This window comes from Anopheles marshallii, chromosome 3 (assembly GCF_943734725.1).
Source record: "Anopheles marshallii chromosome 3, idAnoMarsDA_429_01, whole genome shotgun sequence".
Taxonomy (NCBI): domain Eukaryota; kingdom Metazoa; phylum Arthropoda; class Insecta; order Diptera; family Culicidae; genus Anopheles; species Anopheles marshallii.
The window spans coordinates 4,731,722-4,757,700 of NC_071327.1; the positions used below are offsets into that span (position 1 = coordinate 4,731,722).

At 40.7% G+C, this 25,979-nt stretch overlaps 2 protein-coding genes across 2 annotated transcripts in view; both read right to left on the bottom strand.

Moving 5' to 3' along the window:
- Positions 1-302: 302 nt before the first annotated feature.
- On the bottom strand, positions 303-3,388 carry LOC128716260 (putative lysozyme-like protein). Its single transcript, XM_053811181.1, has 4 exons — positions 3,365-3,388; positions 2,532-2,734; positions 1,140-1,300; positions 303-1,051 (listed from the first exon to the last, which is right to left on the bottom strand). The coding sequence occupies exons 1-4, from the start codon at positions 3,386-3,388 to the stop codon at positions 303-305; spliced, it is 1,137 nt and encodes a 378-aa protein (XP_053667156.1).
- Positions 3,389-3,773: 385 nt separating this feature from the next.
- LOC128715598 (uncharacterized) overlaps positions 3,774-25,979 on the bottom strand; it is a 32,479-nt gene continuing 10,273 nt past the window's right edge. Inside the window, exons 3-15 of the mRNA XM_053810506.1 lie at positions 15,336-15,695; positions 15,119-15,261; positions 14,869-15,043; positions 14,457-14,791; positions 12,540-12,569; positions 11,958-12,050; positions 11,737-11,869; positions 11,575-11,662; positions 10,296-10,358; positions 8,546-8,626; positions 6,649-6,747; positions 5,960-6,307; positions 3,774-5,164 (exon numbers count right to left, since the gene is read on the bottom strand). Of these exons, the coding sequence (XP_053666481.1) occupies positions 3,774-5,164; positions 5,960-6,307; positions 6,649-6,747; positions 8,546-8,626; positions 10,296-10,358; positions 11,575-11,662; positions 11,737-11,869; positions 11,958-12,050; positions 12,540-12,569; positions 14,457-14,791; positions 14,869-15,043; positions 15,119-15,261; positions 15,336-15,695 (3,339 nt within the window). The remainder of the gene's footprint in view (positions 5,165-5,959; positions 6,308-6,648; positions 6,748-8,545; positions 8,627-10,295; positions 10,359-11,574; positions 11,663-11,736; positions 11,870-11,957; positions 12,051-12,539; positions 12,570-14,456; positions 14,792-14,868; positions 15,044-15,118; positions 15,262-15,335; positions 15,696-25,979) is intronic.

A 25,979-nucleotide genomic window follows, 5' to 3' on the forward strand; every position in this document is an offset into this window, starting at 1 on the left:
ATTGTCAATAACTATCTACACAGCAAATGTACATCGCCAACAAATGACGAGACGCCGAGAGGATTCAATATTGGCGGAAAATTCTTTTGCGCTCCCTTAACATCACGCTATATCCCGGTATTGAAAGTTTGTCTTTTCCTAGAGCTTATTATGTGTACTAGTGCCTCTACCCAAAGAGACCTAGTGAAAATGATACAACAAACTATCCACAAAAACTATCATATTTTCCCGAAGGAAATAAAAAACAGTACCCACAATTGCAACTGCGCTTGTGTGTGAGTTATGTGCTTAAGAAGGGAAAATCATTCTTCGCGCGTTTGGCGCAGTGCATTGCGATCGGTTTCAGTCAGCGAACCATTGCTGCTGCCCTCGCTACCATGTCCCGAGGTGGAAGACATGCTCATTCCATTCGTGTCTCCATCAGCACCGTCATCGTTTTGGCGCAGCTGGGTTTGATGGTGATGGTGGTTGTGATCGGAACTTATCGACAATTGGAGGGAAGTAGCAGAAGCAGGACCCAAACGACCTGCTGGGCCAACATCGCTCGGCCTGGTATCATCTTCAGCCGCACCGGAAGAATTAAGCGACGTTGTACTTTCGCTAATCTTGGTCGACGTAACGCGACGGACCATCACCAGCGGGCTGCTGCGGCCACTGCTAATGCCACCACCCACTCCTAAAACGGTGGTACTACCTATCAGACCCCCAACACCACCACCTCCAACGCCGCCGCCGCCGCCACCCCCACCGAGAAGGTGAACCGATTGGTCTATGCTTGAACAACTGCTGTTCTTTACATAGATCACTTGCTTGTGAAGCTGATGCTGCTGCTGCTGTTGCTTTCGTTGGTTATGCCCCGAAGCGGACGATACCGATGAGGTGGAGGAGGAGTGGTACTGGTACTGGTGTTGGTGATGATGGTGGTGATGATGAAGCTGGTGGAACTTGTTCGAAAAGCTTACCATTTCCGATGTGAGCGAATTAAGCGCCTTCTCGACCGTGGGCTTGTGGCGATCCCGATCCGACATCGGAGAGGAATGGCCTGAGAATGCTAAAAACATGAGAAAAAACGATCGTTAATGCTACCTGATAAGCAAAGTTAAGGGCCAGCTGCTTAGCAACACGTCTCACACACTTACTTCCAATATCACCGCTCGAGCTCGAATCCGTAAAGCTGGGCGTTCCTTCAGTCCACGTTGGGGTCGACCCTTCGACCGACGCTAGGGCCCCCCGCGAGCCGTAATTGCTATTGGATGATGATTCGACTGCTAAATGACTTTCTAATCTTATTTCTGATATACTGTTTGTCGCACGTTGGTTGTGTACATTGACGGATACATCATTCCGTTGTGCAGGTTTGAGGCGAGTGTTTTAGTAGCGCATTCAAATGAAATGTGCAGGGGATGATTTTTGGTATGAACACATCCCACGAGTGGTGGAAGTAGCGATAGAAAATAAGTTCAATGGTGGGCGCATGTGATGGTGTGGTGGACATCATCATCATCATTGTCCGGTTTGTTGCAGCAAGCACATTCCACAATAGTCCAACGGGAATAGAGAGCGTGCACAGATTCGAACATTTTTCGGTTTTTGGTGATTTCAGGAGTACATTGTTGCAGGCACGGGAAGTAGAAGCATCATTCGGAATGATGAAGTAATGCAGGCAAAACATAGACGAGAACCGAGACGAATATAGAAAGAGAGAAAACAAAGAAAGAATAAATAAACAATAAATTAATTTTCACTATCAAAAACATTTTTTATAACAAAACAAGAGAAAAAGAAATGATTTTAAACCAGAGCACCCGGATATAAGGATATGTGGGCGAGAAGAAAGATGAGGCGCGATCGCAAATAAATCGACATACAATTCATCCCAAAGTAATTTTGGTTTTGTAATTCTACAAACGAACGCACCGGTCAGATATGAAGAGATAAATCAAAACAAAGGCATGACACGCAGCGAAAAGGGTTAGTTTCAATTGATTAGTAACAGTAAACATAAATGTAGATAAAACAATAACGAATAAAAGTACATGCCTTGCAAATACAATATTCTCATGCAGATAAAACAATGTTTGGATGTGAGTAGGAATACTTTTTTCCCCTATTTTTACTGAATAGAACCGAAAATTCCAAGCCATGCTATACGATTTAGTTTTTGGTTCACATTTCAAATGATTTAACGTCTGTGAAAAGACACTGCAATTAAACAATTCGTACCCCTCCAAGCCTACACATAACTCCGAAGGGATAATAGAAAAGGAAGAAAACCCATAACACAAATGCACACGGTTACGAAAGGATTACGAGAATTTTGAGAGTGCATCGAGCTAAGACGGGGGGAGACACTCTATACGACAAGATAACAAAAGGAAACGTTGGATAGAAAGCACAAATTATCGTCGGTAGAAGGAGACGTCCACCATAAAACATAAACACACACAGAAGAAGGAAACCGGAAGTGGAGGGAGAGACCAAACGGACATTCCCACACCCTTTGCTTAAAAAGCCATACGACGGGGACATACCTTATTGAGTCTTCTTTGTAGTTATCACTGCGACAGGAAGTGCTCCGCCTATCGACGGAACCGTCACCGCCGCCGATACCGTCGCCCCCGTGGCCACCGTTGCCGTGACCGTTGCCTCCGATGCCACTGGCGCCGGCACTCCCAATTCCGCTGCTGCTGCCCGTTTTATCATCCGACGAGTGTCGATGGCTACTGCTACCGTGCTCGGAGATGTCGTCAAAAGCGGGAGGAGGAGTGGAAGAACAGGAAGGAGATGTGCCTAGCCAGATACGAGATACGAAGCGTCTAAGTTTGGTATTGTTTTTTTTCGTTTGTTTTTCAATTTCAATTTGCTTTAAATAGTCATAGAAAGCTTAAGTTGGTTTGCCACGTTTGTCAAACTAAACAACAAACAAAATGAAATCTTCTTAAAAACTACGAACGGAAAAAATAAAAAACTGAAGTAGCAGTGAGAATCGTTCTTATCCTGCTGCCTTACAACGACTTCATCAAAAATATGTACAGATCAATTATTGGGAGTTTAACGGCCTTCGAGACGTTTAATGGCGGATTAGAAGAGTCAAATGCAACAGATTTATTTTTCGACCCAAACAGAATTATAATGTAGTAGTAGTTGATAGTTCAGTGTATCACTTTCTTTACTTCAATATATTGATTATAAAATAAGGAACCCTAATACATCCTGAAAAAACGCCTCGAATTTAGTTACAGATAATCAAAAGATATAAAAGGGGAGAACAATATTTATTCAAAAAGATTAACTAGCTTATATCTAATGCACCCAATTAAAAATTCACTCGAAGGTTAAGTTTAATGTGAAAAAATAAATATACTGAGCCCGAAAGAATACGAAACATAGTATACGAAACAAAATTACTAAGATACTACAAGGAGAATAACAAAACACACGAAAATAACCAAAAGCTCAAGCGGATCATGTTGACGTAAGAGTCTCGGCAGTTTATCGTCCTTATATTTGGGAAATAAAGTTAACCTCAACCGAAAAAATACCAGCGAACCGAAACTAAAATCACAACCAAGCTGATAAGCAACATACGTTCGGAAAAGCTTGAAATTCAAGAGAGAAGAGAAAGATCAAGAGAGACAGACAGAGAGCGAGCGAAAGTGGGGAAATTTGGAGCATGTTTGAAATGACGGTTGAAAACGATCAAGCGAATCTACAGAACAGAAGTGGGAACATGGGCAGGATCGGATATAGTGGACCACTGAGGGTCGTCGAGTTTAAACGAACTCTCCTTCCAGACTGAACTGCTCTAGATAGCTTTCCAGGTTGTGGTTTTCGTCCAAGGGTAATCCGATCCGTCGAATAATGGACACTTTTTCCTCCTGTCGCAGAAACCGAACGTGATTGTTAGTCGTAGCTTCCATGTCGTAGTTTCCGATACCATCCACCAACCCGTTGACTAAAGTAAGGTGGTGCGTTTTAGGTTTTAAACGTGAAAGGAAGCTTTCATTACGGCAAGGACCAACTGTACGTTCAGTCGTTAGTGTTGGTTTGCTTGCTACGTTCACGCTCTCCTGGCGGGTGAATCTAATAGACGGTATTCGGTTAAGGCGCTCCTCGTTTTGACGTATTTCAGCTTCGATTTCTTGAATCTTTCTATGAATTTCATCCTGCTCTATGCGGGATGTTGCAGGATGACGTTTTTCTTGCGTAATCGAGCTTGTTAGGTTTACTTTTGATGCACCGGATTCATGTAGTTTTTGTGTTTTATATTTAGCAACGGGGTCGGTTCTGTGCATAATGTCACCATTTGGTTGATGCATTCGCTTGATTGTTCGTGGTTTTCTTTCCAACGTTGATTCGGGCGAGGTATTAAAAATTTCTCGCCGTGCTTTCACTACATTTTTTAAGTTTGCTAACACTAACTGGTCATTTTCGTGTGCGGTAAGATCGTTGTCCTGTTCCAATCGTTCGGCCATAGATACAAATGCCGAACAGTTATGATCTTGTACTGTAACCAATCGATTATTGTTATTTTCATCTTCAAGAAGCGTCTCTTTGATTATTGGTATTGTTAATGGCAGCGTTCTTGTAGTACGACGCACCAATGGAAAGCCAACTACAGGTTCTTTGGATGTGCAGTGACTAGGAACTCTGGAGTACATAGATTCCGACCTTACAACTGTCGTTGCCGCTGTTCGTTCAAAGTTTCTGATCATTTGTTGCACCGAGGAACCGCTTCGAATCGACAGCCGTTCGAAAGCTTTCGTCGCGTCCTTCACATTAGATGGTGCTATTGAACTGGCCGCCGGTTGCTTTCGCTTAACAGCAATAACCTTGGGCACCAATGGTGGGACAGAAACTTCCTGATCGTCAACATGCTGCGTATTGTCCGATGTTTGTACTTCATTTGCAAGTTCATCCGACAGAATGTCCCCGTTTTCCGACACGCGGAAATCATTGCTGCTCAGCCAACTGAGCACTTTGTTAGGCGATGGTAGCAGCTGTAACTCTCCTGCTTCTTGCTCCTGCAGCGGATCGAGTGCCGTCGATCGAACCGAACGGGGCTGAGTTGAACCATCCTTGGTATCCTTGTTCCGCTCGGATGCTCCTGAGATTGGGCCTCGACTGCCACCACCACCACGTGGAGACGAGCGTTGCCTCTTACCTGCACGGATTGTGTTCGATTGTTTGTCAGAAGCACGGTGTAATATCGCTAACGAGCACATATGCTCACGATTTAGACGGAGACCAACGAGAACAGATCAATTTCACCATAATTCCGAATACTTATAAAACTCAAGTGACGTAGAAGAGGGAAAGTATACATAATGATTTGGATAAATTAACCTATTTAAGGTTTTTATATTCCATGTTGCTTCTCGTTCGCCTCCTTCTAGTGAGATAAGTTAACTGCTTTTTACGGAAGCTCTTTTTTCGTACTTTGCTACATGAACCAATTCAAAAGAGGCAATGGAAAACAAATGCACTATCTTCAACGAATTAATGGTTATAATGCTATGAACGATAAAGAAATTCATCAACATAAACAAGTAAAGGATAGAAGTAGAAAATAAAACACTTAAAACGTTTCATTGCGAAATCAATCAGAATCATGTACTGAATCGAAACACACGATAGAAGCAAAATAAATGGATTGTCAACAGTCAAGAAGATCGGTAAATTGATTTACATGCGAATGTAGGTGGAAATTGTTAAAGTTTAAATTGCAATATTTGTAACAACATTTATGAGTACTTTCCATTAAAGAAAAAAAAATGATTGCAGAGGTATATCACAACAACAAAATGGTAATCAAAATAACCATGTACTATAATACAACCAGGGAGAAGTTCATACCAACAATCTACGACATAATGGCACACGCAACAAAACGACAACGGAAAAGAACTGAAGACAAAATGAGCAACATTCACACACAACACACTCTTCCGGCACACACCTGCACTAGACCGTCCCCGGTGGCCACTGGACTGACTGGGTAGCGAACCGGATGTACCACCGGGCCGGCCCGACCCTGCACCGCTCGTCTTGTGGAATTTGGGCGAACCGCGTGGTGGAACCGGTGGCGGAACGCTTTGCTTTACAACAGTCGTTTTCTTTTTGAGCGGTGGCATATTAGTCGGTGTGACGGATGCACTTCCACCGCCCGGTGCTCTGTTCGAGCCGGTAGCAAGACCACCACCGCCAACCGTTTTACCATTGCCGCCAACACCGCCCGCACCGGCACTGCTACTGGACGTGGTCGTGATAGTTGTCGCGGTATGCACACTCGAGGAAGTATCTACATCTGCGCGAGTGCCAGCGAGATTGGACAACCCAAAACACAACACATTTAAAACGATCGTTAAGCAGAAGTTAGTGATTTTAATCCAAGCCGCAGAAAAAGGGAAAACAGACAAACAGAGAAAATAGTGTTATATTAGCACAGCGATTAGGTTTGTAATGGCAAAACAGTAGTAATATTATAAATTGTACATTAGGTAACTGTTAGGATTAGGCGACAAATAAATCGTAATATTATTATTATTTTTATCAAGCGACTCGCAGCTCCACTTTCTAGAAGGAGTTTAGTTGAGCAGCGAGAAAGGATAAATATTATTAAACGATTTATTAGTACATGTCAGTTACCTGATTTGGGAGTCCCCGTAGTCTGTTGATTGAAATGCGTTTGTGTGGGGTTGAACTGCTGATTTTGGTGATGATGCTGATGGGAGCTTCCGGCTACGGCTGTACATTCGTGGTGTCCACAGGAGAAGAACAAACAAATAGCACAATTAATTATCTACAATAAACAAAACGCTCTGCTAAAGGGGCACTACAAGGGACTTTGGCACTACTTTTCAGTGCAGTACTTATATTGGAAGAACGCTCCTCGCGAAACGTCCATAGAGAGTGTACCGAATATATTAAGAATATAAGATTTAAAAAAACAGATGACAGTATCATTAGAAGAGAAAGGAAACAAAAGACGATAGTACAGAGTACACGGACATGATAGTAGATAGTAAACCGTGACATATCGATACACTGAGAAATGAGTGTGTGAGAGTAGGTAAAGAGCCGGACAGAACATTTAACATTACCGGGACGGCGAAGCGTCCAAGAATAAGAGAAGAACATACGGGAATATAGATTCGGGACAGAGATTCGAATGTGAAAAGATAGTTTTGCACGAAGACATTGAGCACGGGAAATAGAACGATAGGTGGCGCATAATGTAAAACACGGTGAAACGAGTAGCGTATTTAAGTTAGCGAATTCCTGCATTTCGGTCATGCGTTAAAATTTCAAACCATTAAACAAATAAACCAAACTGCTTAATCGCTTTTTACTATGCGACAGGGACGCAGGCGCTAGGCTTATGCTCTTCTGTACTTAATGGAAGGGATATTAGTAAATGCTTCGATTTGATCAGCAATGAAAGGTTAGGCGTTTTGATGAGGGAAAAGATAATGGACTAAAAAGTAGCTATGGTGAGGGGTGATACAGTGGTTTACATGTCTGAATAGGCATTTCAACATAGTACACTTCTTTAATCCCAAGATTCATTGCAACACTAAAAATTTTCAATATTTTATTTAAGATAATAAATGCGGCTCTCAGTTACCTGAATGACGTGCTTATTGCAAACGGAAAAGTCTCAAATAAATCTTCGTCAAACGTAATGTAAAAGACATTAACTAGTCTAACTAGAATTTTGATGATATAGTTAATAATTTCTGAACAAATGAAGACAGGTGTAATCAATATATAACACAAAATTCAAAGAAAAAATCAAAATCTAAAAACAAAGTTATGTGCTTCAGACATCAGAGATTTCCAAACGAAAGTAATGGGTCTGGTTAGAATAGCAATGAGTTCAGCTAGCAGCCAAAGCAATTCTTAATATCACTTAAAAGCTTTCGTTAAATTTGAATTATAAAAGACAAATGCAAAGCCAAACAGGTATCGTAATACCGATTTCACATTTGCGTTGGGCTAGGTCCCTTAATTTTTTTGGAAGCAGCAGTGAATCTTGAGGAAGTGACGGAGAAATGAGGAACGTTGACATTTTATTTTGACCACCAACAATGTAGTCATAGGTCAGAGATTAGCACAGGTCCCGGGGAAACACAGGGCAAACATACACAGGGAAAACGGTGTCGAACACAATGTTCATAACACGAATAAGAAAAATACACAGTAAATGATTAGGTTTCTGAATCTTTTCATAAACGAAACACACAAGAAGGGAACACGCAAGGTTTACGCGGAGTTTACAGCAAACTGGACGATAAATAACGAAGTATCGACAACATGGACGGATACTAATGAACGATTGCTACAAACCAAACTAGGATAGGAGGTTAAATGGAAAATAAATGCATTAAAATGGCAAACAAAATCACAACTTTAAACTATACTATAAAGCAAAATAAAATGTAGTATAACATAAAAAGGGAGGAAAACGGATAACCCAGAAAAATCCCTTCTAAAACGTTATGGTAAAACTTAAAAGTAAATTCAAACAAAGGTAAACACTTACGTTGACTATCTGTTTCTTCATTTTTTGCTCTCTGTGCGGCTTTCGATAAACTTTTTCTCTTGGATGGTGAATGTTTTAGCGCTTTACATATGGAAGGGTTGAATGTTTTTCCATTGTATATTTTTAAGAATGTAATTTGTTTTCATTTTTTAATCGTTTCAATTTGAGCCCAAAATAGAACCGATAAAAAGCGCAACAAACAGAGCCGAACGTTGATTCGATTTTGGATGGAGAAGTAGTAGAAGATGGCGTAGGGTAGTGGTGATGGTGGTCGAAAGGTGGTTGGTAGTTGCCACGATCACGTATTGGATTGAAGGTGGTTGTAGTGGTGGTTGAGGTTGAGAAGAACACACGGATTCGATTGAGATTGGAGGTAAAAAAACCAAAAAGAAAAAAAGTAGAAAGAAAAAGAGAAAAAACAATATGATCAAATAATTGTTAATCTTCGATACAATATGCTTAGATTAGGAGCCACGCTTCTTCGTCTCTTCTGCTGGCAGTGGTAATAATGGTTGAGACTGAGTTAAGTAACGGTAGCACTAAAGTAAGTTTAGCAGCAGTTATATAATCCCAAAGCAACACAAACAAATTCACTCCTGAGCTATTGTCAAAATCATTTCAAACAATATTTATTGCCAAGAAAACTATAATTGTTGATAATGTAAGAAAGACCACTAGGGGGAGGATATACTTCATGGTACAAAACAATAGGAATTAAAAACATGAAAGCTGTACATATCTAGAAATGATTTGGGTAAGAAGAATGTGTAATTTTCATATGGTGTGCACAAACTACAGCAAAAAGGGTATGAAAATTTATTTATAGATGCATCTTCTAAATGATTGCAACGCAAGATATAAAAAATCGCTGCTACTCAACGAAGAGTTGCTAACGAAAACAAGAGCGAATATATAAAAAAACAATAAAAGTGAATGGTTTTGCAAGGGTAACAAAGGAACTGGAAAAGGTATTTATCAAAGAGCTAAAGCTAATGACTTTTTGCTTGTTTTATTAATGAAACACATTAAGCGATAGAACCAGCCAATTTAATTGATCCATATGATTTATGAGTAAAACGATAATTGCAAGAAAAAGTTGGCCGGTTTGTTATAGAAGTCTTGTTGAAAATTACCTAAGTTAGCAAGCATACTATATCAATTTAAGTAAGTTTTATTTACGTAATGCCACAGCCAGGTAGCATAGCAAAGATTGGTTTAGTAAGTGTTTCCACAAAAAAAAATTAGTAAAATTATTCAGTTTAGACTAGCCTAAACTGCCTCGACGCAAAAAATGAGAGAAACAATACAAAAAAGCATCAGAAACACACACAAACACATCAAATTTGCAAACAGCGATATAAAGAAATATTGTAGAAATTGGTTAAGTATAACGAAACGTGTACTTTCACATTCCCATTCACATTCATTCCTGTTGGTTCGAACACTACCGGAAAACATTAGCTAATTTGAAGAAAGGATATATTAGAAGTAACATTCCCAAGGAAATGAAAATAAGAGAAAGAAAGAAACAAGAAAAGCTTTACAGATTTAAGGTAGAGCAAACACAGTAACATTGCAAAGTCAAAAAAAACGAGAATATATAGTCAGTATAGCTGACCGTTTTCCTTGAACTACGGAAGCAAAAGAGCATAGCGATCGAAAGAAACTCGGTTACAGGAATAGCGGAAAGTTCAGTACAAAAACAAATATTAAACACGTAACAAACAACAGGAGAATGATGTTAGATTACCTATGTAGCTGGTGACCAACGTGCGAAATTTTCTATGATTGCCCTTGATCTCGGGCAGATCCACTGGTGTGTTTATATTTTGCGTTAATAGTATTGAAGGTTGATTTGTTGGCAAGATATTATTGTTTGAGATTTTTTTTAAGATTCATTTAACACAAGTCGTGATCAGTTTCAGAAATTTGCGGTTGGTTTGGTGTTGTTACACGCCATAGGCCGTTGATTTGTACAGTTACCAATAACGTAGTGTGTCAGTATTTTCGGATTTTGGTAATTTGTTGGAACAATTTTTGCGTTGTGTGAAATTTCATGTTTTGCATTACATAATATGTAAGAAAAGAGAGAAAGAGAGATAAGAGAACAAGAAGCAAGAAGAGAAATATAGATCAGAGATTTGATATACCTCATCGCAGTGATAACGTAGGCAATAACGATAAAATAATGCATTTTTTTTCTCTGTTACTTCTGAACCGGAGTATTGGGTGTGTTTGTGTGAGTGCGTGTAGGTGTGCGATTCTGTATTTAGTTTCGTTAGTAACCGCTCCACAGTACAGAGGATGGCAACATATAGGAAATACCCGCAAACCACAACCTAAACCCTTCAACAGAGAATAAATAACGACAGATTTTCTCTACCTTTCCAGACGGTGCGGTATAAATTAACGACAGACGGTTTTACATATCTAAATATTAAATGAATGAGAGTTCGAATACAAGAAACGTAGACACGCAAAAAACACAATTAACATTGAACCAGGAAAAAGAGCGTTAGCATTGTACAGGCTAATTCAGCTAATGATTTCACTTTCTGTTGAAGAACGATGACAGGATTAAAAAGTTACCAATGATGGTCGGTAATTATGTTACATTCCATACTGCAGCCGCTCTACTGAGGTACAGGTGGTTTAAAAAGTTTTAAAATTAGATGGACATTCACAGAAGATAAAAAAAAACTATTAGATTGCCAAATGCAGAATGTAGTTTTGGTTGCTGCTTTTCGAAAGAGGAGTAGGGATTAGTAAATGTTGTATAGTTCCTTTTTCGGAACACTGTATATGCTACAACGTTAACAAAATAACCACATTAGCGTATTATCAGGCGCATGGAATGTTTGGAAATGTGTTTTTTTTTCGTTTTTGTTGTTGTTGGTTGGTTTGGGCATAAAAAGAGCACAGCAGTTTTCTCTTCTTCAGTTGAATGATATCAATTCTTTTAGCACCTAATAGAAACATGTATTCGTATTGCCTTTCGATACGGATCGATAATGGAAGGTGTTACTTACGCGAGGGAATTTTCTTAAATACAGTTTTGGCCATGAATTCCTGAAAGCGTTGCGCATAGAAGGAAGGCCGATGCACCGACACGGTATCCTGAAATGAAAAGTAAACCAAAAACAAAATTTTAAATTGTGATTCAACTCGCCTAATCCCGCTATAATACTTACACCATCGTGAATAATACTTTTCCACGTGTGCTCAAGCTTTTTCCTTAACCTATACGACTGCAAAATATCGATGATACCGATGAAAAGTAATAGTCGTTCGCCTTTTTCACTGCGTGCAGGGATTCCTCCGGGACTGTAAGGGAGCAAAACAGAAACAAAAACAATGGTTCACAGTTAATCATACCTGTCTGATGGATGAAATGATAGCATTGAATACTCACGGGACATCATCCTCTTCATCGATAGGTTCGCTTTCAGCTTGAATACTTTCCATTGCTGTCGAATGCGCAACAAGCCTTTGCCGGTTGATAGACCTGTGGGATCCATGAAGGTGATGTGGAACGCTATATTAGTAAACTTTATTGACATTTGGAACGTTTCAACCAAACCCACGTTGTGGATATGTGAAACATATGCGATGAAATACGTTAAATAAAAATTTCTCTACACTTCCGGCTGTTTGATACAGCTTTGAAACTTTAGTTGAAACACTTTACACGATTCCGTTGTTCCTGTATTTATCAACACTGGTGTACTCGGGATGCCTAGGTAAACTGTACTCCGTTATGAATTTTATTCCAACATACTGTTAATGTAGCGAAATTATATTATCTTTAATGGAAGATAGTTCCGATTCCAACCCCTTTTTTGTACCAAACAAATAAAAAAAAACACCAGGCGTCTCCATTAGATTTTACATCCGGGCACGAAAAATGTACGAAATGGAATTGATACGGAAAATGTGAATGATTAACTCTAACACTAAACGTTTACTGTCCACACATCGAGACGGGTCATCATACCTAATTAGCATCTTTCCGTAGGTTGTGTGCCTGTGTACCGATAAAAAAATCCATTATACCGTCAGGAAGATGGAAATTGGGAGAAGAATAAAAACGAACAAGGTGCACCCGTCAGTAAGTTTTCTCTTTACGTTAATATTTGCATCTTTTTTACAATCTAACCGACCATTGTGATACAAACACTGTCCCAGATTCGTGCTACATCTAACAGAAAAGTTTAATTGAAACAGCTAGTATAACAATCGCTCTATGGACGAAAAGAATGGGAATGAATCGGCAAAGTAATGTAATTTTATTTTTTTGTTCAAGATGCATTCGAATTGACTTCTGTGTATCTGAAGAACATAAGGACAATCCCTTGAAATGGACATACAAGTAACGAAATTAAGACGCACAAACAAAGGCAGTAACGATGGAGGCAGGGCATACAAGGGTTTGTTCATAAATAAACGATAGGTTTATACATTGGAGTCGATCATAATGAAAAAAAAGGTTTGGGAAATTAAACAAAGCCAAACAGGCGACAGAAATGGACATGGCACATGGGGTATTAGATGCGATGCAAATATCCTGGGAAATCAAGACATCAAGTGCAGGTGGTTGTTTGGTAGATTGCTTGTAAGTGTAGTATGCACAGTGTTTTGCGAAGAATTCCCCTCTTTCTTTTTTTCGTAGAAAACATTATAATACCAGTTCTATAACTCAAGGGTCATCACTTTTACTGTATGCTATTGTGAAATGATGTGACGCCATTCTCCCCTCACCCCATAATGTACACATTTCGTCTTTAGCATTCATCAGACGAGCGCGTCCCAAGGTTCAATTATAAGTGTAAATTTAAATATCAAGTCTTATATTGACCAACTGCTTTCCAACTTTCACAATTTTTCCATGGAAAATCAACACTTAAACAAAAAGAAAAATTTATAAATGGATCAGCAAATAGAGGCGGTTAATTAAATAACTAACATTTTGAGGGGTTTCAACACTCCCTTTTGCTATTCCTGATAATCGGTAACATTTTAAATAAAAGAGCCCTTACTTCTCAACATGTTCTCCTAATAGTTTGCATGTTTTGAAGTAGATTTGGGAAGCTGGGCTAATTATTTGTGTTCATCGATCACGGTATCGTAGTATTCCTGTTATGTGTTCCTTTGGAAGTGTAGGTGCAAAAAATTCTACTATTCTATACACTTATGGCAAAATATATTTGACTATTTAATAAACACAAGTTTAATAAAACATGATATACATCAAAATCAAGAGTTTGTATAGCTATTAAATATTCGCTTTCTTAAATCGTATCCGCGTTGTATTGTATTACAAAAAATGAAAATAACAATATTTGAAGCCGAATGTTCAGCTTCAAATATCGTTTCTTTTCTTGGGTTTTTAACACAGTAAACACATGGGAACTTGGAATAAAATTAAATTGCACTTATAACAGTCAAATCATGTCAATAGCTAGTATTAACGCGATAAAAAAGAATAACCAAATAAAAATAAATATCTTTAATGAACTTTACTAATTATTACTTTACTTTACTTTAAGATTAGCTGAAGAAAATAGAAAAACTTTCAAATATTGGAAATTTTCTATATTCATTCAACATTATCCTAAAGGCTTCTGTATTGTAACGAAAAATCACTGTATGCAAAATAGATAATGCTTTTTAATAAATCACCGCCAGCAAACTTGTCGAAAAGCTATGCAATTTTAAAATGTAGTTAATTTGTACAAAAAACTATCTGAATAGCAGTGCAAAAACCGAAACCAAATCATAGCGACATCAGCTGGTAGCGAAACCATAATACAGCCACACGCTAAATTTTCGCGACAAACCATATCTGCTCTTTCGCAAGCAAATATACATGCACATATATAGGTTTCTAGGGTGGCCAGTTACACAGTCTTACCTGCTCCTGTTTAGGGCTGTCGTTCGCTGTTCCTCCCGCTCCTGTACCATGTACTGGTCCGCTTCTGGTGCGTCTTCGTAGTCCGATTCACCTTCAGATCGTGCCTTAGCCGCCGCTTCCTGTTTCTCCTTTACCGCTAGATCTAGATTGTGGATGCCGACGAGCAGCGAGTAATCCATAATTTTAAAAGACTCTAGCACCCGACAATCTCGCTGGATCGTTTTGATCAGCGCACTGTAAGTTTCCGCCTCAAGAAACAGTCCGTTTGGGTGATGCTCCATAAAGTCTAGATCCTTGTACGTGGGTGACGATTTCGATCGCTCCGCTTTGTTGGCCTGTAAAAAAGGAGTTTAAATTAAATGTAGCGCAATGATTCTTTGCCTACATTTCTATCGAGCAGTCAAAACACTACCTTTCGTTTGTACGTAGAACCCTTGAGATCGTATTTGAGGTGCATCTTCACGTAAGAGGGAAGCAAATTGTTCATAGCAACTAATCGAACGTTTTTACTATTGCACTGGTAGCAGTACAGACCGAAAAACTTCGGTAAAAGCGTGCGGGGATTTTGATTTAGATTCATATAGTACCTGAGAAGAAGAAAATAACAAAATATTAGATCATTTTGCGTGCATAGCGTTACATCTTTCGCTAATGATGCCTACCCTGGTAACAATTTTTGCAAAAATTCTCCCTCTTTGTGTTGCACAGTTTTAATGATAAACTCATCGTCATCCGTTAAATAGAAGATCGAACCAGAAGCACCCGGATTCGACAGTTCCCGCAACGGGGCTGAACACATAGACATCTGTAACGAAAAAAAAAAACATTAGTTTGACACAATGATTTGGAGCCGTTCCAAATGGCGGACGGGAAACTTACCATAAAATCGTCCGGCTGAATGCCGAACAGGTCGCGAAAGTACCGAAACGCAATCGGAGCGTAGATTTTAAACTTAAACTCGCTGTAGTGGTGCGCGGGTGTCATACTGGAGCCTTCCGGTGGAAAGGATATCGTTTCCAGCTCCCAGAAGTCCATCATCAGCAGATCACGCCGTGGTTTCGATGCGAGGCTGCCAACCGTATGTTGTATACCGAGCTGAATCGAGCCCATAATTGTGGTGGTTTGGATTTTCTTGTACGTAATTTCGCCACCCTCACCAACTCTCCGATGGCCGATTTTGCGCTCCTTGTCCGACTTTGGCCGATGAGGCCGCGGGGCCAAAGACTGTTCACCCGACATCTGTGCATAGGAGAAAATGGGGAAAAAATCAGTATGACATAATTCAAGTGAGCATAATTTGTTTAAATCCGCAAAATAAAAAAAGGTTTTATGGTTAAACTTTCATGGGATTTCCCTAGTAATTATTAAATCTCAACCAAGCCAATCTTGTCGTTTCGATAACGATTTTGAGAATTATTATAGCTGTATGAGGAATCTCGTAAAACAAACGTTAAAATCGTTGCATATCAACTAGATAATTATGTTTTTTTAATTATCCACAAGGCCCTGTTCTTGATCCTCAACTACTGGGCGTCTCCTTGAGAAAAGTACACAGTAGTGTATAGCGACGCCCCCAAGAAGATGTATGCTTCTTTAAATTGCGTAATAAAATCACTTTTCTTGGATTATAAACAAAAGATATTATAGCACATATTTTTAAACACGAATACAAATCTTGAACTCTCTCTTTAATGGTATTATAATTTAAGCATATTTTAATTGCTTACCTACTATACAATGAGTAAGTTTACCACATGAGAAAATGCACCAAAAATAGAGTGTATGGGTTATTCTCTATATCTAAGTACCTCTGCGAACCTAGCGAGCCTATCCACAACATGTGTCGTCGCTTGCTAACAAAGTATGGCGACATCTGGCGCTTTTCAAACTGTCCTTGAAAGACCCCCAGAACCCTCTAAGCATGCATAACGAGCGTCTTACAATCGTTCCAATCGAGAAGAACGCAAAAGAAAGCACAGTGTTTAATGAATTTAAGGCAAACTGTGCAAACGAGACGACAATCTCGATCGTTAAACTTTTCCTTTTAGGGGGGCGCTCTCACGTTTTTCCTAACCAAATGCGCAACGCTTCCTGAACGCAAACGATGCCACCAGTGGGAAAGACTGTACAGGATTACCGTTTTTATCGTAAGCGAATCTTGCTGTTACACAAACTAATATCTACTCGAGGACAGTGGGAAACCGGGAAACCGGCAGTGATGCTTAATGATGCTGGCGATGGTATGCAATTGTAGATGTAGTAATACAATTATTCGGTACGTCCCCATCTATTCGTTGGTTTTTTTTTGTATTCAAAACGTTGGGATTAACACGCCAACAACAAGCAATCGTTTTAGGCAAACGTTTTTCCTTCTACAATTTACGAATGAAAGCGAAAGGTGACGCTTATGTAAAATTAGGTCTCATTTGGCAACCTGCTGGAGTGTAAAATGCTTCATTATCTTTCGTAACATTGCTGACATAGATTTGTACCAGTGTAGCTGACTCTAGAAATTCAAATGCATATTCACCTATCTAACTATAAGATACTTTCAATTGTTTGATCGATGCTACTTTAGCGAAAGATAAACGAATATTGAATCGTGAGCCAAGCATCTTGCAACCAACACACAGTATTGCACGTGAAATTGGCATGCGATAGGCTATCTTTTAATTTGAGCTTTTTTATGGCAATGAATTTAGATTCATCACGTTGTCTTTTTTTACATCAGTGTGTCCACTTTTTTCCAACACTCCCCGGCACCAATCACCATCATCACGACAACGACGACGCTAGCAGCGTACTGATAAGTTAGCTTCAATTCACTTTATCGAAATGCAGATTACGTTAATTGAGCTCGATCGAGAGCAGCAGCACGAGCGGAGCAGCGTTCGGATACACCGGAACGGGAGGAACGCTGGAAGAGCCCGGACCGGTCGGCCAACAAACAATTGTGCGTTATGAATAGGCAATTTATGCTGCAACTCTAGCTGCTACATAGCAACTGCTCTGCATCGGCCCTTTTCTTTGCTGGCTGTTGATGCTATTTAAGAAAACTGGAAGCTACCTATATCAATGCTCCGCTATCGCATGCGAAGTACGGGTATGTGTATGTGTGTACGTCTATGCATGACTGCGATGGTGTGGTAAATTTAAACATCAAAGCCACTGATGAATAATGCAAAGGAAGCAGCCGGTGTGCACACGTGCACGCGACTCGCCTACAATGTATGTCAGTATGTGAGACGACACGAGGATGCAATTTTTTGTTTGCAGGTTTCAGTACTGTTTGATGTTTCGATAGGCATAATTGCTGGACATTTATGTATACCAAACCTTTTCGAAAAAAATTGTAATAAAGGTTGCGTGACATTTTACTGCATAATTTATTTCATAATTTTTTTTTATTTATTTCATAATTTTATTGCATAATTTCTCTTAAATTTTTCCTCTATTTTTACATGATTTTTTATGGCATCATTTACCGCTAGTTCGTCAAATCAGGATACATCGGAAAAACAACCGATCGGATCGGTACGGATTTCCGACTACGAGCAAAATAAACTGCACATCGAATCAAAAGCCAACAAACACACCCACACAGACACATAGTAAAATCATGATGTTATGACTACTCTCGTACTAAGCTGCGATTATTTTATCGATATTACGTGTCCCGTATCGAACGAATCTTGCCAACAACTATTCTCCCCCGGGGCCTGTTCGAAAATCAGTTGATAAAACACGTCCATCCCGTTTGACAGTGGCATAATAATAGTTGGCTAACAGCCTACCATCGTCCTGCCGACTTTGCCACTGCTGCACTGCTAAAGCAAAGTAAACGAGTTTATGTCAGTTTCAGTGGTGCCCGTTAGTGGTCAGAGTACCACACTAAGCCCATAATGCCGTTCCATCATCTCATCCGCCCCCGGGATCCCGTGTGTAGTAGCGGAGAGCAAATAGCAAAACTGGCCGGAGCATCATAATCGATTCAACAATCCACTTCGCCATCGAATTGGGAATCAACAGGAGCAGCACGACACCCTGCAAGCTGTATCCCTATCCATCGGACCGTGTTCCGTACGTTTGTCTTCGTGGAGGGGGCAGGGCTGTGCGCATGCAAACAGATTCTGGTCCAGAAAAACGCAAAAGGTGTATGGCATAGAGGCTCCCGAAAAGCAAAAAAAAGCAACAACAACACCCCAGACCTAAATAAATATTGCATGACCATCGACTAGCAGCAGCATAAATGAAATTCGCCATCACCCAACCATGCGCCATGTGCGCCTTTCTGTCCGTTCAAAATAGCATAAACCAACAAGTGGTTTACAATGAGGCAAATGCTGAATGCACGTTGGGTTTTCGGCATTCGGTCTGGGTGCTCTGGTTGAAGATGAAATATTGCACCGGGCACAACTGTCGTCGGGTTCGAGTGTCCTCGGAGATTAAATTGAAAATTCATTTGGGTTAATTTCTAGTACACTTCAATGGATTCCCCATTATTGTCTTTACATTTCCTATCCGCTTGCGATGGGTTGAAGCGAGTAGGCGTACATAATTAATGTATTTTTGGCTCCCAACGGTATGGCAGCAATATTGAAAGGTGATGTGACGGTTTCCTTCTTATTTTGGTATAAAAATAATACCTACCGTTGCCCACATTCACAAAACAGTACAAATCTCAAACAGGCATCTGTATTTTCCAAGATGGATTGCCACCATAATTTCCCACGCAGTTTCGGGACAACAAAAAAAAACGATCCTCTTACAACTGCGGAACCAAAAATACAGCACAGAGAAATCGTCAGGTGTGCACAGGGGCCAGCAAGCAATCCCCTGTAAACAACCTTCAATGCCGGCAATCAACAACAGCAATCTTCTAATCTTCCCTTTATTTCGATGTGTATTGGACGTTTATAAAAGGGCGAGATTCGATGATGGAGGTTCAATGCACGTTGGGCAAATATTGAATGTGATGGTTGGCTCCAATTTGGTGTGAGTAGCTACGGCATACAATATGGGAAATACGTTAGTAGCACGTACCACATACCATCTTCAAACCACAGCGACAAGATACGATACGGTACAGCTGATAACAAAATTTTGTACGTTTCTGTATCGTTTGCCGACAAGAGGCAAAAAAGGTTCTTACACTTCTTGAGGATCGGAAACGAGGTTTATAGAAGGTGTTTTCTTTAAGGTACCAGGATTATGCACTTTTTCTATGCATGATTTTCATTTTTACGGTGTTTACGAGCTTATAGACGTTTCGGGATTCTGCCTGGGAATAGAATTAGCATGTGTAGCGATAGATTTGGAATTCTACTAAGCCTTCGCAGAACTTTGCAATTAGTGGAGAAAGTTTAGGACAGACTCAGCTTTCCTACGAGTAAGATTCAGAAAAGATAAATCTATCTTAGGACATTGTACTTCAAATTCTAGAAATCCTGAGTTTTTCTCCAGACAATACCCGAATGGTTCTAGAGAATATATATTTTAATAGCAAAACATAAAACAAACAAGATCTTCAAAATGAATATACCCCAATAGTTAAGGCGCATTGCATACTATAACAATTCTGTTGATAGGCGAGCAGCACCGGCATGATGGGTGCTTACCAAACAACAGATATTGGATTTATTTATTGGAAAGGGCACACATAACCATGGTCACGTTTGCTGTGACTAGTAAAAGCCGTTGAACCGGTGGTGACCTATCACAATAACCTCACATGAAAGTTTGACCATACCCCCGTAACGTTTGCTCTACGTCCAGTAACGTACAGATGATCAAGCGATGTACCGAACAAATAGTTTAAGACAGTAAACAATTACTGCCACGAGTGAACGTATATGATATTTTATGTGCACTGCGAAAATTTATCACCTTTTCGGCCATTTTTTTATACTTAAAGCAGTCATAAAAATATCACTCCTGCGAAGAAACACGCGCCGGTCACGTTTGCCATGCGTAACCTTGCGTAATAAGCAATGTCACACCTTGCCTTTCATACACCTTTATCCTCTAGGCATTACTTGAAACAGCAATTGGGTATAGTGGCTTCACATCTAACTACTAAACATGTTTCCTCTCTGCAAAAAGAAACACTACTTGACCAGAACCCATTTATTAGGCGATGTGCCGTAACGCGACAAGACTCGGGGTTAACTCCATACCGCAGCATAGGAGAACATAAATTTTATGCAACCTTCTCGGCTGTGTGTCTGTCTTTCAGCTATTTCACTTTCGAGCACTGATTTGAAAACCCTCGCATTGCAATGGATGGCATCAATTCCGGTCACGATCTTTCACATCCGCAAAAAAAGGGGGAAAACAAAACCGCTCTAAGTAAAGACGCTCCGCCGGCTGAATTTTGGAGCGCCATCGATAGAAAAGGAGACGAGAAAAAAAAAAACAAGAGAAAAAACAGTATCCGATCATGCACAGCGATTCCATAAAACGCCTCGCCATGTATATATTCGTCAGCAGCGGAATGAGGAATAAAATGGTAAATAAAATTGTGCATGCAATTGGAACCTGCCAAAAGGGACTGAAACGGGGTATATGTAATGAGCAAACAAAACTAAAAAAAAAAAACCTGCACACTCACTGCTTCTATTTGGATAAACATTTTACAACCAATGGTTTCGGGTCCCCCAACCCATCCACACCAAATGCGATTATGTCCATAAAACGCTGGGGATGATAAATATTTTTGGATCACAAAATACGGTAAATACGGCGAGAGACGTGCGAAGTGATGAGGGATGTTGTTGCCAACTGGCCTCGAGAGTGACTTGAACTGCTCATCGCCAATCGTCGGCTGCTGCCGGTTGTGCCGATGATATGGTAACGATCGTTACGTAGTGTAGCGTGATTATTGTTAAAATAGTAAGAGTTCATTATTTGCCAAACCCAGTTACGGGGCAGCGATTGAGGCGTTGAGGGTGACGATTGGAATCAACAAAAACAAATGCGATGAGAATTGAAGTGCTGCACATCGCGAGAAGTAGTTTCTTTTTTAATTATGCAAACGTGACGTCAACGTTTGCCCTGCATGACATGAACTTCTCACAAATGGACATTGAATGAAATAGTAATTGAAAATCACAAGATCCTTATTAAAATAATATTATTACAAACACACACCAAATATAGCAGCAAACAGTTGCGCTGAGTGTTTGAATTCCAGGCAGTCTTGCATCGTTGGAATTCCATCCCGCGCTGCTGCCAGCGCACACGGGCTTTCGCAAAACCAGCATTCATTAAATCTTTATCCACGTGCAGCAAGTATTTTTTCACATTGCAAATAAGCTTCCCTGCAAAAAGCTGATGCTCAGAGTCGCGAGCTACCTAAACATGGCAAAACACACGGGGAAGCGCACGAGGAAATGAGTTATTTATCTTTACCACCGGTTGATTGCATCTCGCCACCCTGATCCATTCCCGCGCTGTGATGCATCGATTAAAGGTGTGCAAACAGTACAAATCGTCTTCTGGTGCGAAGCACAGCGAGCGCACAAGCCACTGATTTCCTTGAAGATAATTTTATCAATTATTCATGAATAATCACACAACCGGGCGTATACCAGCTCCCAACTCCCAATGGGGGGGGGGGGGGAGGAGAATTAAAAAATCTCTCGACTGAGTACTCGATTGATTACAATTAGACGAAGCTGATGGAGTACAGGGTGCTGTATTTGGTGGACTAATCACTGTAGCCCGTAACTTTCTGGCTAATCGCTTATGAGCGTGGAGTTGGAAAGCTTCACGTCGTTATCCGAATGTAACGCCACATTGCTGGACGACAACTCAGCAGATGTCGGTTGGCGCGATAACAGCCGAATCCACCCCGGAATGTGGTGTTGTGGATGACTTTGGAAATACAGCTGATGACATTCAATCAACTCCTTCACAAACGTGCGGCTTGTATTGAGCAATTTCAACGGTAGGGGCGTCGAATGCAATTCTTCATTTGTTGGTCTGTCAATATGCGAGACATACGTGCACATTGGATGCATCCACATTGCAAGATGCCTCTCGCTTCACGGTGCGAAATGTTTTTGTTGGCACAACCTATGCGTTATTCGTCGTGTCCTCTACCGGCTGATTGAACAGTGTTCACAGCTAATGTATAGCTCAACCGGTGGAGGACACTTGATACGTACAGTGTGGAATGTATGTTTGCTGATCGTTATAACCTTATTTTAGATTTATTTAAGTTATACACTAAAATGCACACTTCATTCGTGCTGTTTTTTGCTCTATTCGAGGAGAGTATTAGAGGGTCTTCTGGATTACACTATGTCGATATATCAAGCTTATTATCTCAACATCTTTAGAGGTTTAATAATTTGTTTGAAAATCCACGAAAGCAAACCTCTTTATATTTGTCATTGATTGTCTGATAAAGAACATTGTTTGAAGTCGACCTTGCAGTTAGAATAGCAGCATTGGCGGAAAAATTGAATGTTTATCATATTATAGCAGATATACCTTGGACGCTATGAAAGTCTTCTTTTTTTTAAAGTAAATACACCTTCGTACCACACTGTCACCCCATATTGGCCACCTTCGGTAAACGCACCCGACCCAACCGGGAACACTGGTACGCTTCAGCGAAAAGGCAACACTACACACAGAGCATGACCATGGAGGTGATGATGACTGCCTTGGAGACAAGTGACAGACAAGCAGTTTGTGCGCGCTGTTCGTTGGGCCGACGGTATGCATAAACCATGCCAAGGTATGGCACCGATCCGAGTGTTGCGCCTTTACTACTTGCTGAGCTTGCCGGTGCGACAGCGCTCCGCACGGCATAACTTCCACTCCTCTCTACCATCCGACCCATCATAGATGCTTTAAATGGACAACGTTTGTGCAATAATCGTGACCCTCTCTCACGGTGTGTGTGTTGGGGTTTTTTTGCAATAAAAACTTGCGGGTGCGCATTTGGAGATTAGAGAATTGATAGATGTATGGAGAGAGACTTGTGGCTGAACATGTTCACATCAAGACATCTGCACTCATTACCAAAGGGACACTGAGATTCCGAGCACTAAACGGTGAACTATGCTCGCAGATTAGTTCACCACAAACACTAGGCGGCAGTATTTTATCAGTTCGGAAAGTACACACGTGGAATACTCACAAAGTCGAGCGCCAACATCAGCTCTCCTGCTAAATGCATGTTGTGTCCTTGATTACTGCAATTATCACACTTTAGAATTTCATTGGCTCATTGGCATATAGCATTTCACTGTTAAATTATTTAGTTCTGCAACTTTTTGGTGCCAGAAAATACACTTCCCAAATGTTAAGTTACCGACATCCAACGACCACCGAGCTACTGAATGACGGGAACGAATCAAGCTCCAAAATGTGAGGTCATCCTTTTATCGTGCATTATTGGCCTTGTTCAAACATGGACACACCAGCAGCGTGGCACCACTACCGCAGCAAATCAACAAGTAGCACGAGAACCCAACTCCCATCTGTCCCCGGGGCTTTATGAGGTGGGGACGAATCGTGAGCCGATTCTCCATCACAAATCTACGGACATTATATCTCACGCGCGTATGTTTGGCCAACCTGATAAGGGCAGCTCGTGACGTCGTGCCGTGTTGTTGTGCCAGCACGCAACACCGATTCCGCCGCTTTGGCCAACTTTCGTGCATCGCTTTCGTCTGAGTGTAGGTGGCGATATATGCGTCAGGAAGTGGTTCAGTCGCTCCCTCGTGCTAACACACCCAAAAAAAAAAAACGCTACATCTTATCGCAAGTAAGCGACAGTTGTACCAGGTGGTGCTAATTATGATGTCAATTATGGTGACAATTTATACACAAACACACACCCATCGCTTCGGTGTGCTGGGCAAGCGGCGATAGAACATACATCTCTCATGAAAAATGCCTCTGGATGTTACTCAGCAAAACAACTAGAACTCATTTGTGGTTGACCACATGATGCTATTACAGTTAACAAATTATAGCGTTGGTTGAGCGAGACAAAACCACCACGTCACTCCTTATTCGATCATACTACATAAAGGAAAAACCTAATGTGCTCTGGAAATTACTGCCCCAGTCGCTGGACTAGGCTGGTGCGCTCCGTTTAACCCAAAGACTAAACGCTCTGCCGCTATAAATAGTCAGTTTCAACTAATAAAACATTCACACAAGGTTCAGTTGGTATATTGCCACCATGTATTGAACATTCTCCATTTGATCGAACAATCGGCCGTTGTTTTAAAAATGGAAATCAGTTTCCTTTTTTGTTTTTGAAACCACAGAACAAAGCCGGCCACCACCAGCGCAAAAGGACGACCCATTGGCTGGACAGAGCGTTTCGAAGGGTGGCGACCGATGTCCTTCGGATGGAAATTTCATTTTCGTCCTTGCGCGCTTCCAACCACCAAGCCGCCGTTGTGGACAAAGAATTAAAAATAAATCTGTCACGTATGCACACACGAACACCCTGGACCGGACAGCACAAAGACTCGCGGAGGACAAGAAACCCTCTTTATTACCGTTCCAATATCCAAACCGAGAGAAAAGTTTAGATTGTACATAGTTACACGATTTTAGAACATGTTCTGCGGAATAGCAAAGCGAATCCAACTCGTGCAAGATCTTCGTCGGGATGAAATCCCAACTGGAGTTGGTACCTCCACTATGACACGAACATTGATCGGAACAGCGCTTTCACCATTCATATCATTAGTCATCACTGTTTGACGTTGGTTAACGCACAGGTGTGATGAGATTGAAGATGAATTGTGGTTTTTCTGCTCCGTCGACCTTCATGCACAAACTTGGAAAAGCATGACAAAATCTGATCCAAGTTTTATTGCCGGTGAATCACACGGATTGTTTGTCTGTCGTATGCTGTTTTCCGACAACTAGCAACTATAATTGTGGACTTGTATAGTAATATACAGTTCAAATACTGTAATATATAGTGATGTTCGCACGTCATAGGATTAATGTAAAATTATATTTTATATCGAAAGTATTTTAATCAATAGTATTAAATCAAATAAAAAATTGAAACGGATTCTACACATTTTTATATAACTTCTGTTCGTGTGTATGACAGAATCCATTCGATATTCAGCGGTTATCAACGGCATATCTCGTCCTTCATCTTTCCAGAACACAAACGCAGTGACAGTTCATTTTGCTGCCCTTCCGCTCAAAGTACATCCGGCCATTCGGTCCCTAGTTCTGCGATGCTGCGGTGCTGTTATGACAGGTCCAGAGAGGAAACAGCAGCACTCCTAAGCATTCTTAATATTAACCACTGGCGGCAAGGGACGATGACCGAAATAATGACTTTTCCGGACAAATGCTCTGAAACGGCAGTATCATCATCATCATCATCATCCTGCTGCTGCTGCTGATGGTGCGTCTCTCGACCGGATTTGGTTGCGGATCGATGGATGTCACGGGTACCGGAACAAAATCTTTGCTCTGTTGGCGCCGATCCTACATGCGGTATAAGGTTTGCGTTTCATTTCTAGC

Coding starts and splice junctions, on each gene's coding strand:
- LOC128716260 (XM_053811181.1), bottom strand. CDS start 3,388: ATGTTTCGTATTCTTTCGGGCTCA. Junction 2,735..3,364: donor TTCGTATTCTTTCGGGCTCA/GTATATTTATTT, acceptor GACATCTCCGAG/CACGGTAGCAGTAGCCATCG. Junction 1,301..2,531: donor TACAAAGAAGACTCAATAAG/GTATGTCCCCGT, acceptor TGCGACAAACAG/TATATCAGAAATAAGATTAG.